Consider the following 18,408-nt stretch of genomic DNA (forward strand, 5'->3'; position numbering starts at 1 on the left):
TGATGAATTTTAGAATTAACTCATCAAGACCGGGAGGAAAAATCTCTTTGGGTTTTTGATTAGAAATGCCCTGGGGCAGGCCCCGTGGCTTAGTGGTTAAGTGAGCGCACTACGCTACTGGCAGCCCGGGTTCGGATCCCGGGCACGCACCCATGCACCACTTGTCTGGCCATGTTGAGGCGGCATCCCACATACAGCAACTAGAAGGATATGCAACTATGACATACAACTCTCTACTGGGGCTTTGGGGAGAAAAATGGGAAACAAAGCAGGAGGACTGGCAATAGATGTTAGCTCAGGGCCAGTCTTCCTCAGCAAAAAGAGGAGGATTGGCATGGATGTTAGCTCAGGGCTGATCTTCCTCACAAAAAAAAAAAAAAAAAAGAAAGAAAAAAGAAATGCCCTGACTTTATACTTTTGAGAACTGACATCTTTACAGCATTGCGTCATCCTGTCAACAAAGTCAGCCTGCCCTTCATTTATCCAGCTTTTCTTTGCACCTTCAGGGCCTGAGAGTCCCCTTTACAGGGTTCAGCACCTCTCCTGGTCACTTTATGTCCCTCTGTTATGTGCTTGTTGCTGCTGTGATGAGAATTTTTGTACATTGTACATTGATCTGTCCCATCACCTTGGTGAATTCTGTATAAAGTTCTAAGGGCATGATTGTTTATTATCTTGAACTGATAGTTGTACTGTCTGGAAATGACAGTTTCCTCTTCCTTTCAATATTTATGCCATCATACCTGTGTCCTTGCATGGGCAGGATTTCCAGGACAACAGTGAGCAGCAGTGACATGAGAGGCAGCTCAGGCTGGTTCTGACTTCACTGTTTCCAATGTTGTACCAAGAAGCATGATTTTTTTTGTGTGGTAGTTTTATGGCAGATAGCCTTATAAAGCTAAGGAATCTTTTTACCCAAGTATGTTAAGCAATTTTATCAGGAATGGGTATAAATTTTGGGGAGGGAGCGGGCAGGAATGGGTATAAATTTTAAGAAAAGCATTAAAACCTACTGAAATGATCACTTATTTTTCTGTTATGGCAGCAAATTACACAAATAGATTTCTATTGTTAATACTGTTTATCGTAGGATAAAGCCTACTTTACACTTTTTTATGTACTACAAGATTGTATATGTTAACATTTTATTTAGTGTTTCTGAACCAGGTTTGTAAGTGAGATGAGAGATGTCAGCTTTCTTTTGTCTGCACGCTCCTGGTTATGTGATGATTTCAGGGTCAGGTTCGTCTGATAAATGAAGTGAGATTTGCTTCTGTCTGCTCTGGAACAGTTTCTACTACGTGGGAATGATCTGTTCCTCGAGTATTTGTCAGAACCTGCTCACTATGGGCTGGATTCTGTGTATAGGATATTAATCTCTGTCTTCTACTTTGGAAGAGAACAATATGGTTCACTCTCTTGGCTGTAGTGACGACAGAAACACACACTGAACACAGATCTCACCGCCCCTGACTCAGCTGTAGCTCCTTCTGCGTCTGCATTCTGGCTTGTTCCCACAGCAAAGGAACATCATATTTTTCCAAATGGTTTTTAAAAAAATATACACATATCTGACCGTCTTCACTCAGCGCCTCTGAGAAAACAATACAAAAACAAATAAGAAGAGAATCAGAAGAGCAACAGGTGACCACTTGACATTTGCTTAAATTCACTGATTTAAGGACAAGTCCTTCTGATAATTAAAGTCACATAATTACATGACTCCCATGTTTGAGCCAAATATGCTCCAAGTGTCTGTGGGTCATTCAAGGTCCAGACAGGCTCATGTCCAGACTATGGCATAGCCAGTATGATTCCTCAGAGCTACAGAATTCTAACTTAGAGCCAGCATAGGGGCCCATTTCAGGGAGGAGGTAAGTCTAGGCTCTCCTGGAACCTTCTTAACTCTCCCCAATGTTTACAGGTCACCTGGAAGTCACTGGCTTGAAGAGGGAGTCGGACGGAAAGGAAGGGCAGGAACCCACAGGAAAAGAAACAAACATCCAGTAAACATCCTTAAACAAGTCTCATGAGGAGCTGGCCCCACAGCACCGAGTGCTAACTACCTGGCGTGACGGGAAGCTTGGGGGGCGTCCAGTCCCTCAGCCTGTGGTTGACACACAAGGCAATGATGTCGTCCCATGGGATCTCCGCAGCCGAGGGCCCTGCACCCCGGCCCAGGCGGGGGCTCCCGCTCCTCCACCTGCAGTACGTCCTGCGGAGCAGCCTCTCCACTTCGGACTGGAGGACAGGCTGCGTCTGCCGAGAGCTGGGAATCTGCGAGGCATACTGGATGACCATAGAGTACATGGGGAGCCAGGGAGCTGGAGAGAAAGCACCTCTTGAGTTACAAGATTTGGCCAAAATCTATGTAAATTGTTCTTAAGACAAGGCAACTGTATAGTTGAGAAGTCTGCTTTTGAATCTGAATACGATAGAACCACAGCTGCAGAAGAAAGAGCATCTCCCTCTCCCTGTCCTGGTAAGAGATGCAGACAGGCACCCTGGACAACATTCACAACGAAGGGTCCACCCTAGAGGCTCTGATTGCACAGGCCTGTGGTTGTGCCCAGAAATCTGTATTTTAACAAGCACAGGAGAGTCTGGTATGGGAGGTCTTGGCTTCTCTTGGGGAACCCTAACCTAGCTCACAGTACAAAGGATTTGTGCTGTGTGCTTTGCTTCCCTTCGAGTTCCTTCTGTAACAAGGAGCTACTGAAGACCACATCGTGACATTTAGAAGGGCCACTGAGGCCTCTGTTCCATGTGGCCCTGGCAAGGAGAGTGGCCTGGCAAGACCACACACGGCACCACATAAGCAGCAAACGGCAGCGTCAGCAAGGGAAGGGGCAGCCTCCACACTCAGTGCACAAGACCCATACATCAAAACAGCCCAAAGGCCTCACCTGGGCACAGCCTGGGCCACAGAACAGAGGCTGCTTTGACAAACAAGGAACACTGGCATTAAATCAACACTGAGTACCATGGCCCCAGCAGAGCCCAAGTGTGGAGACGGGACTGCAGTCCCCACGTTCTTTGCCCCACACCCCGTGGGCACAGGCAGGACAGGACCTGCTGTCGTAGGCCTTGAGCCAGTGCTCCTCCTGACACTGCTCGCCACCGTCCTCCCAGGGCTGAGCAGACACCCACAGACGGCTCTGTTGTTGGTGACGGGTTAAAAGCCCCCACTCCACAAAACCCTGCTCGTTGTGACCCCTGAACCCAAAGGTGGCCAGAGGCAGTGTGGGGATGCAGGGCGCACAGTGGAGGAGGACGTACGAACCTCACACTAGTGCCTAAGCCTGCCAGACTGTCACTACAGTAAGAAAGCAATCGGGCTTGGCCGCCTCACGCTCCTCCCCAGCCGCAGCCCTCAGCTTCAGCACGCACCCCCTGGCGGCGGAAGGTCCATCTGCGGAAGCTGGAAGCCCAGCACTGCCTGCTTCAGCCAGGCCAGGTGCTCCGGGGTGTTCCAGTGCAGGTGAGGAAGCAGCCGGCTGCCCCCAGTCTCGGCAAACTCGGTGACGGGCCAGGACAGGTCGCACAGCTGCTCAGAGGACACTGCACAGGCCAGGAAGTGCAGCACACTGTTGAACAGCTCAATGATGGCGCTGGGCTCCTGCGAGGCCAGGCCGCCCAGCCGCCTCTCTCTTCTGTCACGGAAAAACCGGCCGCTAAACTCACGGCCAACCCCATCTTCCACATACTGAACGAGGGTCTGGCAGCAAAGGTCAAGGGCACAGGGGCAGCGGGAGACCAGCCACTGCACAGCCTGTGAAACCTGAGAAGCAAAGACAGTCAGGAGAGGCTTGGTTAAATAACTCATGCTGTTTTTTGAAGGAGCTTCCTGAAGGTGCCTCCTCCCGCAGCTGCCACAGCAGGTGCCCGAGAGCACAAGCTTCTCAACCACACCAGGAAGGGGAGCAGAAGCTTCTGCTGCAGTTGTTTGGCCTCCTAGAGCCCTGGAGACCCACATAGCGGGGCCCCAGAGAGGGGCTCTGAGTCCCACTCCACCCTAGAGGAGTGCGGCCTGCAGGGTCACCCCCCAGAAGTGCTTAGGCCTAAGGGAAACCACCCCTGCGTCCTTTTCACCACGCACAGAAATGAGGCCACATCTTCCCGCTCTTAGAACGACTAACAGCTTCGCTACACGCCAGGAAGCTTTCACATTCTGCAGTTATCTTTCTTCCTGTAGTTACTTTTATTTCCCAGCACTTCTTTCCCTAAATGTAATTGTCAGCACAGACCTCCTTCTTTAAAGGAGACCTCTGATAACATTATTTCTTCATAAAGTCCAAGGACAACCACCGTACAAAAACAATTTATATATCTGACCCTCAGATACAAGACATGAATGGTCATACTTAAAAAAAACACTAAAAAAATTTATATGAACAATTTAATTTGTTGCAGATAGCAGGACTGAGCAAATTTTCTTTTATTTTGATTTCTGCTTATATTTTTAGAAAGTTACCTATCAAAACATAAAATTCAAAATGTAAGCAGTGGTGTACACTAAATTCAAGATAAAGAAAAAGGGGAAAAACTGACATATCTTGTTGGCCCTTTAAAAAGGATGACACTTTACCTTACTTGTGGCTTGTAATTCATTAATGGAATCAGGGATCTCAAGAATGGTGTAATCTGAAATCAGCTTAGCCAAAACCAAATCCTGTAGCATCAGACCTTTGAGAGAAACAGATGGAGGTCACCTGCCTCCTGCTCTCAGCCTGCAGTGGAGCTTACGTCTCATGCGCCGACGCCCAGCCCTGCCCCCAGTCACCACCACAGCTGCTGTACCGTGACTCCCAACACCACACTGCAAGCTTTCCTCACACCCAGGGCTGACCCACTTATTAAACATGCCAGTTCACAAACAAGACTGTCTTCACAAACCATCTTCCACTTCCTTCTCCACAGGGTCCCCTCCGGGGCTGGGCGCAAGAACCACCAGCGGAAGTGCAGGCTGGAAGGGCTTGGCCTGCAGGAGCTGCTTGAGCTGCAGCAACGCCGACAACCAGTACACGTCCTCCTCCGCCACGTCCTCGCTCTTCACTTTGGGGGGAAGCAGTAGCATGAGCCCACTGGCCCCCAGCAGCTCCTTCTGCGTCTCCACGGCATCGAGAGCACAGTCACTGAGCGCGCCATGGGCCACCTGGAACAGCACCCCGACCATCAGGATAGACACACAAGGGGACAAATCAGCAGTGAATGAGGGCCCCAGAGTGAGCACAACCAGATGCTCACTGGACCGGCCTCCCTCCATGAGGCCATGAATTAGTGCGAGAAACAGCCAGGTCAACAGATAATTCAGCTTCCAGTGTTTGAGCACATTACTTTAATCTTAACAATTATCCTTAAACAGGAATAAAAACAGGTAAGCCCAAGGACGGGCCCAGTGACATTGTGGTTACATTCGTGCACTCTGCTTCACCGGCCTAGGGTTCGCAGGTTCAGGTCCCAGGTGCAGACCTATGCACCATTCATCAAGCCGTGCTGTGGTGGCGTCCCACATAAAAAATGGAGGAGGATTGGCACAGATTTTAGCTCAGAGACAATCTTCTTCAAGCAAAAGGAGAAAGACTGGCAACAGATGTTAGCTCAGGCCCAATATTCCTCACCAAAAAAAAACAACAGGTAAGCCCATAATGACAAAAAAGGTGAAAGGCAAGCCAGCAGCAGACAAGGGATTCTGATCCACTTCTAGAAAGCAGCACAGAGATGGGAACAACCATGGGTTAAGGAAGCAGAGGAAGCCACACCTGAAGGGCTGCAGACATGGTATGAAAGGAACCAGGCAGTTGAGCCTGCAAAAGCCCTGAGCTCCCAGGCCTTGTGGCACCAAGAGCCAGAACTGAAGTTAGGAGCACAGAGGGACAAGTCACACACAGAACAGTGGCCCGACAGGTCATCCACCCACCCTGCAGGCAACCTCTAAGCAGAGCCTGTCCCCTTATCCTCCTGGGCAGGATCCAGACACAGGGGCATCACCCAGCAGTGGAGGGGACCTTACCTGAGAGCACCAGCAGCTGCCCAAGGAGGAGATGAGATGACTCCTTTTCCAGGGAAGCCCAGGGAATAGATATCCTGACATTTTGGGGTCCCCCCAAAAAAGGCTGGCTTGCTATTCAGTTACCCTCTACCCCACGTTAAGCACAGCTTGTGCCCAGCCTTTTAGGGCCTCACTCAGGTATGGGGGATAGCCTCAGATAAGGTGTCTGAGGAGAGCCTCCAACATGAGAGAGACTAGAATAACAGACAAAAAGAAACAGATAAAGCAGGGAACATGTGAAAACTTAGAAAGACCTCAAAAATCCTAATTTCCTCAGAGAGAGAAGATGATGCACCCAATAACAGTCATAAGATGATATGAGAAAGACAAATAAGGGTAAGAAAAAGGAAATGAATAACATATATGGAATAAAAAATTCAGTACAACATTTGAAATATAAAGTGAAGGAAATCTCCCAGAACACAATATAAAAAACAAGATAGAAAATAGGCTAGAAAGGATGAGAGGCTCAGAGGATCAACTGCAGAGATCCAGTATCTGTCTAACAGGTTCAAGAGAGAACAGGAAAAAAGAGAGGGAAAGCAGGTGTCACCAAGACACAAAAACATCCCAAAAGTGAAACAAGGGTCTCCAGCCTGCAAGGACCTGCCAGGCCTAGCACAATGAGTGAAGGATACTGGCACCAGGCAAACCAAAGTGGGTTTTCAGAACCTCAGGGACAGAGAGAGCAGGCTTCCAAAGAGAAACAAAACCAGGCCACAGAGAAAGGAACAGGAATAGTCACAGACATCTCAACAGCAATGCTGGATGCAAGGTGACAGTGCAGCAAAACTGGAAGGAAAACAACTTTCAACCCATCATCCTACAACTAGCTACGCTATGAAGCAATCAATTGTGAGTGTAAACACATTTTCAGACAGGCCAGGACTCAGCAAATTCTCCTCCCATGCATCCTTTCTTTGGAAGAAACTGGAAGTCATTCTCCATCCAACAAGAGACTAAACCAAGAAAAAATACTGCTCCTGCTGTGAACAGCAGCACTGCACGAGCACTTGGTGTGTGTCAGGCACGGCTCTGAGAACTCACTTGTATAACTCACTTCATCCCAGGGGCACCTGTATGCAGCACCACCACGAGTAGCTCTATGGCATGAGGCAATCTATTTTAACTTCTCTGAGCCTCTGTTTCCTCATGGGTAAAACAGGGATACTGAGTAAGAGTACATCCACAGGCAGCACGGGGGCATGAGGAGTGTGCCCAAGGTCACAGAGTTGCCAGGTGGAGGAGCAGGACAGCGACTGGTATGGAGGGCCCAGTGGCATCCACACCCTGGGACACGCTATCAGCCAGACAGGAGCAGACGATGGCACTTTCTCAGAGGGAGGGATAAGGTGAAGTCACAGAGCACTTGGAAAACTCTATTAAGATGTATACAGCCCCTCTGCTGGCACTCTTGGGTAAAAATTAATGAGAGATACAGACAAAACTACGTAAGTGAGAAAATAAGGCAACTATTTCTCGCAGAAAAAATAAAGAAATGTAGTCACAGAACACTCGCCAGTTCTGGGGCAAATAGCGGTCACACAGACATCAAAACATAACCCCACTTACTGAGATAATATAAAGTGACAATGTAGCCGTCCTGGGAAGGTGGGGAAGGCTGAGTGAGACTGTGGTGTAAGAGTTCACTCCTCACCTAGCATGGCACGCAGCCGCCAAGATGGCCCCCACGATCCCACTCCTAGTGCTCATGCCGTTGCACAATCCCCTGCCCTGAGTGTGGGCTGGGCCTGGCGACTCACTTCTAACAGACAGAATCAGACAAAAAGTGACAGATGTCACTTCTAAGATTAGGTTACAAAGAGACTCTGCCATCTTACTCAGCTGATGGAAGCTGGCTGCCACGGTGCAACCTGCCTTATGGAGAGGCCCACATGGCAAGGAACTGAGGCCTCTGGTCATAGTCTGTAAAGAAGTGAATCCTGCCCACAACCACGTGAGCTTGGAAGTGAAGTTCCCTCAGTCGAGCTCTCAGATGAGACCAGACCTTGGCCTACATCTTGATTTTCACCTTGTGCGAAACCCTGAACCAGAGGATCCAGCTAAGCCATACCTGGACCACTGACCCACAGAAACTGTGAGATAACAAATGTTTGTTATTTTAAGCTGCTAAATTTGGGTATAATTTATTATGTAGCAATAAATAACTAATACACCTATTTTTTTTGTGAGGAAGATCAGCCCTGAGCTAACATCCATGCCAATCCTCCTCTTTTTGCTGAGGAAGACAGGCCCTGAGCTAACATCTATTGCCAGTCCTCTTTCTTTTTCTCCCCAAAGCCCCAGTAGATAGTTGTATGTCATAGTTGCACATCTTTCTAGTTGCCGTATGTGGGAGGCCACCTCAGCATGGCCAGATGAGTGGTGCGTCGGTGCACGCCTGGGATCTGAACCCGGGCCACCAGTAGCAGAGTGCGCACACTTAACCACTAAGCCACGGGGCCAGCCCCACTAATACACCTACTTTAATGGGAAGTCAGCAGAGAATATCTAAAGTGGATAAACTGAGAAATAGCAGTGTAAGCATACGATTTGGAAACACGAAGAAATCAAGCTCTGCGGCAGAAGGCTAGGAGAGGGGGCAGGAGCTGCTGTTCCTCATTGTAAATCATATGGTACTAGGGCCGGCCCTGTGGCATAGCGGTTAAGTGCTCATGCTCCGCTGCTGGCTGCCCGGGTTCGGATCCCGGTCGCTCACCGATGCACCGCTTGTCAGGCCATGCTGTGGCAGCGTCCCATATAAAGTAAAGGAAGATGGGCACGGATGTTAGCCCAGGGCCAATCTTCCTCAGCAAAAAGAGGAGGATTGGGCAATGGATGTTAGCTCAGGGCTGATCTTCCTCACAAAAAAATGATAAATAAATAAATAAATCATGTGGTACTGACTTTATTTTTTTTTTAAGTTTTTATTTATCTATTTTTGTGTGTGTGAGAGATCAGCCCTGTGCTAACATCTGCCAATCTCCTCTTTTTTTGCTGAGGAAGACTGGCCCTAGGCTAACATCCGTGCCCATCTTCCTCCACTTTACATGGGACGCCGCCACAGCATGGCTTACCAAGCAGTGCATTGGTGCGTGTCTGGGATCCAAACCAGTGAACCCTGGGCCACCGAAGCGGAACATGTGCACATAACCTCTTGCACCACCAGGCTGGCCCCTGACTTTTTAATTACATGCAAATATTACTTTGATCAAAAACTTTAAGAATAAAGGCAAGAGCTGGGGCCGGCTCAGTGGCATAGCAGTTAAGTTCATGCGTTTCGCTATGGCGGCCCGGGGTTCGCCAGTTCAGATCCTAGGCACAGACCTACTCACTGCTCATCAAGCCATGCTGAGGTAGTGTCCCATACAGAAGAGCTACAACTCTACAACTATGATACACAACTATGTGCTGGGGCTTTGGGGAGAAAAAAAAAAAGGAAGATTGGCAACACATGTTAGCACAGGGCCAATCTTCCTCAAAAAAAAAAAAGAATAAGGGCAAGAGGAACAACAATCGCTGTCTAGCGGGTGAAGTCTGACTCTGTACTCACAGGAAGAAAGGGAAGAAGACACACCGAGACATTACTGTCGCCTCTGAATGGTGAAAGCACAGATGGCTCTAGTCATCTGTATACTTCCTTTACATTTCCTTATATTTTTAAAGTTTTATACATGTATTACTTTTACATTTAGAAAATACAATAAATAGTATTAAAATGGAGAAACAAAAACTCTATCACCAAACTACAATTTGAAGACGTTCCAAGGACGGAGGGAATACGGACTGCAGCGTCAAATGCAGATGACCAGGGCGTGCCATGAAGGTGACATGGTTAGGAAGAGGAGTGGCCTGAGCAGTGTCAGCCTTCAAGTCAGGACATGGGGGAGGGCACTGACTTTCACTGAGCCGTCCTCCAAGCATGCAGCCCAGCTACCCTCACAAGACGCTGGTGCAGCAGGCTGTGATCACCACACTATGGAAGGTACCGCGCCCAGGCTCAGAGAGCTGACCACGGCAGCAGCAGTCAACACCACGTCTACTCAACACTGAAGCCCACACTTCCTGCTGTGCACTGCTATTTTCCAAGTAAATAAAATATACATCCGATTTTATTTCTGAACACATAGACTGAAACCTAAAATTCACTTATGCAGGTTTGAATCTAATGAGGAAACAGGTTCTCATTAAACAAAACTCTCTCAGGGAACCAAGTAAGGTCAGTATTGTACAAATACCTATAAAGAGCAAAAATTAGAACTTATAATAGAAAACCAAGGACAACATGAATGTAAAACCAAAACAACTAATCTGAAATGTCCAATATTGAACCCATATAGTAGCTGGGATCAAGTTTAGTGAAAACTGCACAGGATTAAAAACCATTAGTCTTTTGGTAAGACCTAAAGTATCAGGAGGCTATTTTAACAAAGATGTCAGCCGTTGGCAAACCACGTGTGATGTAACAGTCGCTGCATTTTTGTAGAGTGCTCTGTCTCTTATCCCTCTTGGGTTAATTACCAGAGGCCCATGGAGGAGTTCAGGACTTCTGAATTATGTGCAGAACAGCATAAGTGCATCTCTGCCTTTTCAGGATGGTTCTGAGTTTTCACCAAGTTCTCAAAGAGGTATGTGACCCAAGACAGTTAAGTATCACTACACTCCTGAGAACCTAGCCTGGTATCTCACTCCAAAAAGTGACCATGGGACGTCAAGATTCAGGAGGAAAAGACATGACACTTGCTTCTGAGCCTCCCACATTCTTTCAAAACCACTTCAGGGCATTTATGTGATTCCAGTGATGTCTGGGAGTGAGTGAAAATAAGCAAATCATAGAAGCAAATACACAAAGTATCTGTGACTCACCTTTATACACACATTGACAGAAACTGTCTGACTCTCTTTGCTCCTGAGCGCGTTAAACAGTGCAAGTGTCTGAATCCCACAAGCGTCACTGCATGTGTCATCCACCGAGCCATCGTCTCCCATGAACTTGACTTTTAACCAACTTGCTAGGATTCTGTGAATAAAAAAGAACACTTGAAGGGGCCGGCCCGGCGGCGCAAGTGGTTAAGTGCGCATGCTCCGCTGTGGCGGCCCAGGGTTCGCTGGTTCGGATCCCGGGCGCGCACCGACGCACTGCTTGGTAAGCCATGCTGTGGCGGCGTCCCATATAAAGTGGAGGAAGATAGGCACAGATGTTAGCCCAGGGCCGTCTTCCTCAGCAAAAAAAGAGGAGGATTGGCGGATGTTAGCTCAGGGCTGATCTCCTCACAAAAAAAAAAAAAAAAACTTGAAGAAGAATCTAATTCTAAATTTGAACTACAGAGATTTTCAGGAAAATAAGTTAGAAATATCACACAGATATAGGTCCACAGACACCAAACCTTACTGTGAAATGGATCTACACAAAACAGGCTGTGATTTTAAAATGGTGCTAGGAACTCTACTGGGTTATTTATTTGGGTAAGAGGAGAGGTTATTCATGAAACTGGGTCATTCTAATGTGATTTAAGATTCTGAAGCACTAAGAGAAGATTTTGAGCAATAGAAAAGGTCCTTAGAGTTTGAAATATAAATGTTCTACAAAATCAAATTTCTCATGCCTGAGACCTTAAGAATTTTTATGACATGTTTCCTTATGAACTTAGTAAATCAGAAGACAGCTGTTTCATTTTAAGAAATGAATCATCATTTAAATACTTTTAAAATACCACAACTCTCTTCTTTGCTCAGACGTCTCATGAGATAAGCTTTACGACTTGCTTTTTCCTTAGCATGCATGTGTTCCAATAGCAGTTACTACTGGTAACTAAAAGTAATATATTTAGAGAACTTAATACCCTCATACATTGCTAATAGGAATGTAAAGGGTGCAGCTACTGTGGAAAACAGTCTGGCAATTCTTCAAAGACTTAAACATGGGTTACCATACAACCTAAGAGCAATTCCATTCCTAAGTATATACCCAAGAGAATTGCAAACGTATGTCCACACAAACACTTATATATGAATGTTCACAGCAGCATTATTCATAATAACCAAAAAGGGGAAACAACCCAAATGCCCATCAACTGATGAACAGATAAATACCATGTGGTATATGCATACAATGGAATATTATTCAGCCACAAAAAAAGAATGAAGGACTAATATATGCTATAACATGAATGAACCTAGAAAACATTATATAAATGAAAGATACCAGTCATAACAGACCACATATTGTATGATTCCATTTATATAGGATGTCCAGAATAGGCAAATGCCTAAAGACAGAGAACAGATTAGTGGTTGCCAGGGGCTGAGGGCAGGGAGGAATGGAGAGTGACTGCTAATAAATATGGGGTTTCTTTTCAGACGAAAGAAGTATTCTGGAATTAGATAGTGGTGATGATTGTACAACTCTGTGAATATACTAAAAACCAGGGAAATGTACAGTTTAAATAGATGAAATTGATGATATGTGAATTTCATCTCAATAAAGCTGTGAAAAAAGAAAAATAACATGTTCTGTAGTTGCTTTAAAAGTATGGTTTCTGGAAGCGATTTGGTTACAGGAAATAATGCCATGTCAATTTTTTGGATTTCTTTTTAAAAATGCTAAAAGTTTTTTTCCTAAGAAAACAAAGAGAACTGTAGCAAACTGTAAACTGTCTTCCCCAAGAGTCTAAAATGAAGAAGGCTCTAACCAATATACCTCAGCATAGCTTTAAATAATAAACTCTGAAATGCTTTTGGACAAAGACTATTGCCAAGTTTACAGAATGAAAATTTAAATAATCTCAAGTGTCAACTTCAAATCACAAACAAAACAGACTTCACGTCTCAGCATCAAAACATAAAAACACACGTCGGGGTTCCCGCGGTGCACAGGAGGAATACACTGCGCTCACACCCCAATGCTCTCAGAAGAGCTGCTCCACCCACCCAGGCCGAGGTCTCAGGATCAACCCCACAGAGGGAAACTCTCCCTGACCTGCCAGGACTCCCTGGGGACTGCTCTTCTCCAGCAGGCAACACCAGCACCAGCTTCCAGAACACGCGCTCCTGCCTCCCAGGGAGGTGCTCGGCCACAAGGGATGGCAGGTCCAGGGGCGCCCAGGCTGCATCACTGGAAGCAACAGAGCGCTGAGGGTGAGCCAGTGCTCAAGCCCCGGGCAGGAGCAGCACGCACCGCAGGGGCACAACAGACCTCAGCAGCTGCTGGTGGAAGTGCTGGACCTTCAGCTGGTGCACCGTCTTGTTTCTGAGCCACCTTAACCTGCGGAGAAAGGGAGAAGGACAGAGTGGCTACACAGCCAGCTCAGTGCCTGTGGCAGGAACTCGGTAAGTATTTACTGATGTTCTGAGTGTAAAGTAATTGGTTAGTGAGTGTCTCCTGGTAGAAAACACTCTAGGAGACCAAGAAAACTTTCTCTTTTTTTTTTTTTTGGTGAGGAAGATTAGCCCTGAGCTAACATCTGTTGCCAATCCTCCTCTTTTTCCTGAGGAAGATCGGCCCTGAACTAACAGCTGTGCCCATCTCCCTCTATTTTATATGTGGGGCGCCTGCCACCACGTGGCTTGATAAGCAGTGCATAGGTCCATGCTCAGGATCCAAAGCTGCGAACCCTGGGCTGCCGAAGCGGAGCGCGTGAACTTAACCACTACGCCACTGGGCTGGCCCCAATAAAACTTTTTCTGATAAAGAAATAGGTTAGTCAGAGGACTCATTCATTCCACAAACATCATGCAATGATCTACTGTGTGCCAGCCATGGAGGATCAACAGTACACAGACAAGAATCCTGCCCTTCTAGAACATGTGCTCTCACAGCGAGAAGAGCCTCTGTGAGTGGACGGCATGGCTGATGCTGTGGGCGTGCTGTGGTCTTACACAGGCTGGTCAGAGAAGGGGATATATAAGAACACCTGATGGAAATAAGGGCAACCAGTGTGACAAGCTCTCGGGGTAGACAGGCAGAGAGGATGGCCATGCCGAGGCAGGAGCAGGCCTGGCACATACTCAGAATGAGCACAGAGAGAGTAGTGGGGGATAGTAGAGGGGGGCGGTGGCTGCCGTACGAGGACTTGGGGAGCAGCACAGGGATGTCAACTAGAGACCTGAGGTGACCTGACTCGGACGTGGTGCTGAGCACACCAGGGTGTAGGGTCAAGGGTGGAAGCCAGCAGACAGACAGGCGGCTCTATGAGAAGGACTGGCAGCAGAGGTGGTGAGGGTAGAGCTGAAGGATGGTGGGTCCGAGTCCAAGTGCGTGACCTCACACCAGAGAGGACAGGCTGGCGTCCTGGGAGCAGGGAAGGCCTCGAGTGGGGCAGGCTGGGTGAAGATTAGGTTACGTGTTGAGTTGGGAATTGTATACAGAAGTCTGGGATGCAGGGAAGAGGCCTCGGCTGGAGATGCACGAGGGGAGTTGTCAGCGTGAAGGATGGAAAGAAATTACCAAGGGAGGGGGCAGAAGGGAAGAACAGAGGACAGGGGGCTGTGCTGAGAGGGAGGGGGCGGGGGAGACACAAGAGAGAGGGCTGTCCTGACACAGGCAAAGCAGCCATGACTCCAAGAGGAAGCCAGGCCACTGCCAACGCTGCCGTGGGTCAGAGAGAACCCTGAATACCCCGACCACACAGTGCATCCGAGACAGGTCAGCACTATCATCCACCCCACTCAGAGGTGCAGAAAAGGGACCCCAGGGATCTAGGCAACTGCAAAAAGTTTGTTGGACCCAAATGAAACCCAAGGAGACGGTTTTTGGAGAGAACACCCCATAACACCCCAGGGAGGATGAGGTGCACCAGAAGACCTCGGCACAGTACGCTGCTGCAGCCCCTCCATATCCCCTTCCCCCGGGGTCCCCACTGGGAGGCCCCTCTCAAGAGCTGATACAGCCCTGCATCGCCAGGATTGGAAAGCCTAAGCAAGGACCTGAGCAGGTCCCCGAGGAGCCAGACGTGCCTGGGATAACCGGAAGGAGCAGAGGCAAGGGCATGCCCAAGGGCCACAAGGAGGGAGCCTGTGAGAGGAGACTGGAGGGCGGGAGGTGGAGTCACTAAAACGCTGCTGCAGAAGACAGAGGGTCGCAGTGTGAGCGAGGCGGCAGCAGGAATGACAGGGAAGCAGAAGGATCTGGACACAGAGGAAACAGGTGGGGGTGGGAGTGAGGCCAGTGTGGACCTCTAGCTCCACCAGTGAGAATGGACGTGGTACGTCCTTAAACCATGAAGACCAGAAGGAAAAAGGTGATTCCAAACAAAAGTCGATTACCGGGACACTGAGTGTCTCAAGGAGAAAAGGCGTGTGAAATCAGAGCATGTAGAGTAAGTCACACCCAGAACTGGAGGGAAAGATGACCTTCAAAAACACAATCCTGCATTTGTCTTCACTTTCTCTGATTCCACCCATTTCCCTCCAAATACACATGTGAATCCACACTCTTTCTAAAGCCAGGTGGGGTGGGGGGCACTTAGGAGGCCGTGCAGCAGACCAAGCACTGACCTGGTGCAGGAGATGCCCACTTTCCCTGCATGGCCCAGGTCCAGGAGGCCCTTGGCCAGGTTCTCCTCAGTGATGGGGCACTCTGCGCTGGGCGCCAGTGCCCTCAGCCGGTCATTCACGTCCACACAGGGCGCCGCAGGGAAGGCCCGCATCTGGCGCCTCAGTTTCTTCCGGGCTGTGACAGCCTCCCTCCACCTGGAGGACACATCAACATATCATCACTGGGTGTTTTAAAGGTTCACCACAGGGACAAATGCAAAGACAAGCTCCAGCACCCTCACACGGAGAAACACATTTTTGGCAATATGTTTAGGTCTTTTTCAGCAATAATCCTCAAACTGAGAAATGAATCAGAATTAAAACTCAGGCATGGGGAAGGCCTGTATCAAATGAGTGGTGAGGAGCAACGAAACTACTGAACTTAAGAGTGAATGCTAAATGATCTTTGGAGGCCAACTTGGCAACAAATACAAGATACATATACCCTTTGAACTAGCCAACACCACTGACAGGAATTTATCTCTAGACACGTGTGAAATATTCGTAGAGACACTCACTACAGCACTCTCTGTCATGGCTAAAGAGAGAGAGCCAGGTGAAAGTCCATCACCAGGGGACCAGCAAGGTCCTTTATGATGCATTCTTGCAGTGATCCGCCTCAATGCCACTGCAACGAGCAGGAGAGCCCAACATGCTGCCGTGGTCAGGCCCTGCCTCATATCAAATGGAGTACAGAAAGGCTTAGCACAGAGGAGGGAACATGCTTCCATCTGTGTTAACAACCACAAAAAAGGACAGAAGGTTTCTGGATGGGTACACAAGCAGCTGCTGCTCCTGAGGAGGACGACGAGGTCTCTCATGGAACGGAGACTCACTGCTCACTGAATTCCCTTTTATCTGGTTGCAACTGCCAAGAACACTATGACTTATCTTAAATTTTGCTATGAAATGAATCACCATACAACATTCATAACATAAACCTAATACCGACGTCCTCCTGCCCAGTTGAGAAGCAGTGGCTGTGACCAGCACTGCGATGCCCACGGGCCCTGCTCAGTCACACGCCCTCTTGCTTCCAAAGGTAACCATGATACTGAGTTTATGTTCCTTATTAGCCTTCTTTTCTTTAGGATTATACTACTATACATAAATCCAAAACAGTCTATTTAGTTTGAATATACATTGCTTAAATGTTGTATACATTTCCCTAAGAAGTGCTTTTTTTCACTATAAATTATGTTTTGGAAATTCATCCATGTGGGTGAATATGGCTATAATTTGTTTGGCTTGTTCACAGCCATCTCTCTGTGTCTAGCACAGTGGGTAAACGACTATAAATACTTGTCAAAATACAGAACAGGCCCCCCCGCCCCGCCCCAATCTAATTCCTTACTTATCCAGTTTAGACCCTTGAGTAAAGAACATGTTACATGTGTGTATAATCGACTGTTTCTGAAAGTACAATCTTTGTAAGACACTCTCCCTGTGGGCATGGACTCACCGCTGGAGATACTTGCAGAAGCACTGAAGTTCCTGGAGGGTCTCCTTTGCCGTCTGGAAAATTTCCTCCCCGAGAAACAAGTCCACCAGGTGGGCACAGACATCCTCACAGCAACGGGCCCTGCGGAGCCTCTGGTCTCTCTCCACCGCACTCCTAGGGAAGAGGGCAATCAGCATGGGAGACACTGCACCCAGGGCCCCACACACCGAGGGCTTGCCTTAAAAGCACAAGAGTCCATGTCCTTAATACTGAAATATAATTACATTTTTGCTGCAAGAGAAGCTCTAAAATTTTCATTTTATTTAATGTACAGACACTTGGAATGATAGAGAAAACGGAACAAAAGTGGTACAGGGTACTAGATCATAGGTCCAACAGGGCCCTTGTAAATGATCAAGAATAAACCTTTATTTTAATAAAATAGTTAAATTTTTTAACTTTTAAATAACCATTAAGACAACTGCAACAGCTTCTCATCAGCAATATCTGATGCTTGCAATTAGAAGTGTCACAAGTACGTCAGAGCTAGCAGCCTGTGGTCATGTGGTAGTGGCCTCAGATAAACCAGTATCTAAGAGAGAGCTTTTTACAACAAAATTCTATTAACCGAGGGAGCAAAGAGGACTTTATCAGATATATTTAGTGACAAAATCAAAGGTGCTTAAACAAGCCAGACCCGTTTCCAACAGCCATCCTCTGTGACGGGTGGAGACAGCCCTGGGGGTGAGCTGCCGTCCAAGTCTCCCAGGACTGTGGAGAATAGCACTTTCCCCATGCATCAATGAGTCCTAGGTTTTACTTATCTCCTAACACCCTGCCTGGGATTAAGAACAGAAATACATCCATCATCTGTGAGGTCTCTTGCTTACAGTAAACAGGGACATAGACTCACAATTAACAGAGAAAGAAAGAAACATGAATTAAACAATACACTTCTGCCTCCCGGCTGTGTCCCCATCTACACGGGAAGCTGCAATCTGTACTAACGTCCATCACCTTCAGGGCCATGTCAGGGGAGCTTAAGTACAAAGACAGACTTCCCTGCACAATTGAACCTTTTTCTCCCTGAAGCTTGGCATTAAAATTAATAAAGTTCTTAAGTGAGAAAGCTCAAAGAAATCTTTTAACACATGAAACAAGGGACAGAATCTTCTAGGTGAGAAAAACTACGTAACTAAGCTGGCATGGAGACTACCAGCGAATTCTTTTGCCAACAGACACATCCCTGCACCCAAGGCAGGGCCCACAATGAGGATGAGACTGAAAGTGAGGCCCTCTCTGGAAGCAACACACACAGAAGTACAGGGATGGCATTTTAGTTTTGGTATCGAAAAGATATACTCTTGTCAAAAACAAACCC

General features: G+C 47.6%; 1 protein-coding gene across 2 annotated transcripts in view; it reads right to left on the minus strand.

Annotated features, from left to right (window-relative positions):
- The window catches only part of MCM3AP (minichromosome maintenance complex component 3 associated protein), a 49,029-nt gene that overhangs the window by 7,168 nt on the left and 23,453 nt on the right, over window positions 1–18,408 (minus strand). For both annotated transcript variants that reach the window (XM_058523317.1, XM_058523318.1), the window contains exons 17-26: window positions 17,049–17,201; window positions 15,548–15,742; window positions 13,248–13,316; window positions 13,032–13,166; window positions 10,919–11,072; window positions 4,897–5,155; window positions 4,589–4,686; window positions 3,391–3,781; window positions 2,067–2,324; window positions 1,465–1,594 (exon numbers count right to left, since the gene is read on the minus strand). In XM_058523317.1, coding sequence (XP_058379300.1) covers window positions 1,465–1,594; window positions 2,067–2,324; window positions 3,391–3,781; window positions 4,589–4,686; window positions 4,897–5,155; window positions 10,919–11,072; window positions 13,032–13,166; window positions 13,248–13,316; window positions 15,548–15,742; window positions 17,049–17,201 — 1,842 coding nt within the window. The remainder of the gene's footprint in view (window positions 1–1,464; window positions 1,595–2,066; window positions 2,325–3,390; window positions 3,782–4,588; window positions 4,687–4,896; window positions 5,156–10,918; window positions 11,073–13,031; window positions 13,167–13,247; window positions 13,317–15,547; window positions 15,743–17,048; window positions 17,202–18,408) is intronic.

This window comes from Diceros bicornis, chromosome 27 (genome assembly GCF_020826845.1).
Source record: "Diceros bicornis minor isolate mBicDic1 chromosome 27, mDicBic1.mat.cur, whole genome shotgun sequence".
Taxonomy (NCBI): domain Eukaryota; kingdom Metazoa; phylum Chordata; class Mammalia; order Perissodactyla; family Rhinocerotidae; genus Diceros; species Diceros bicornis.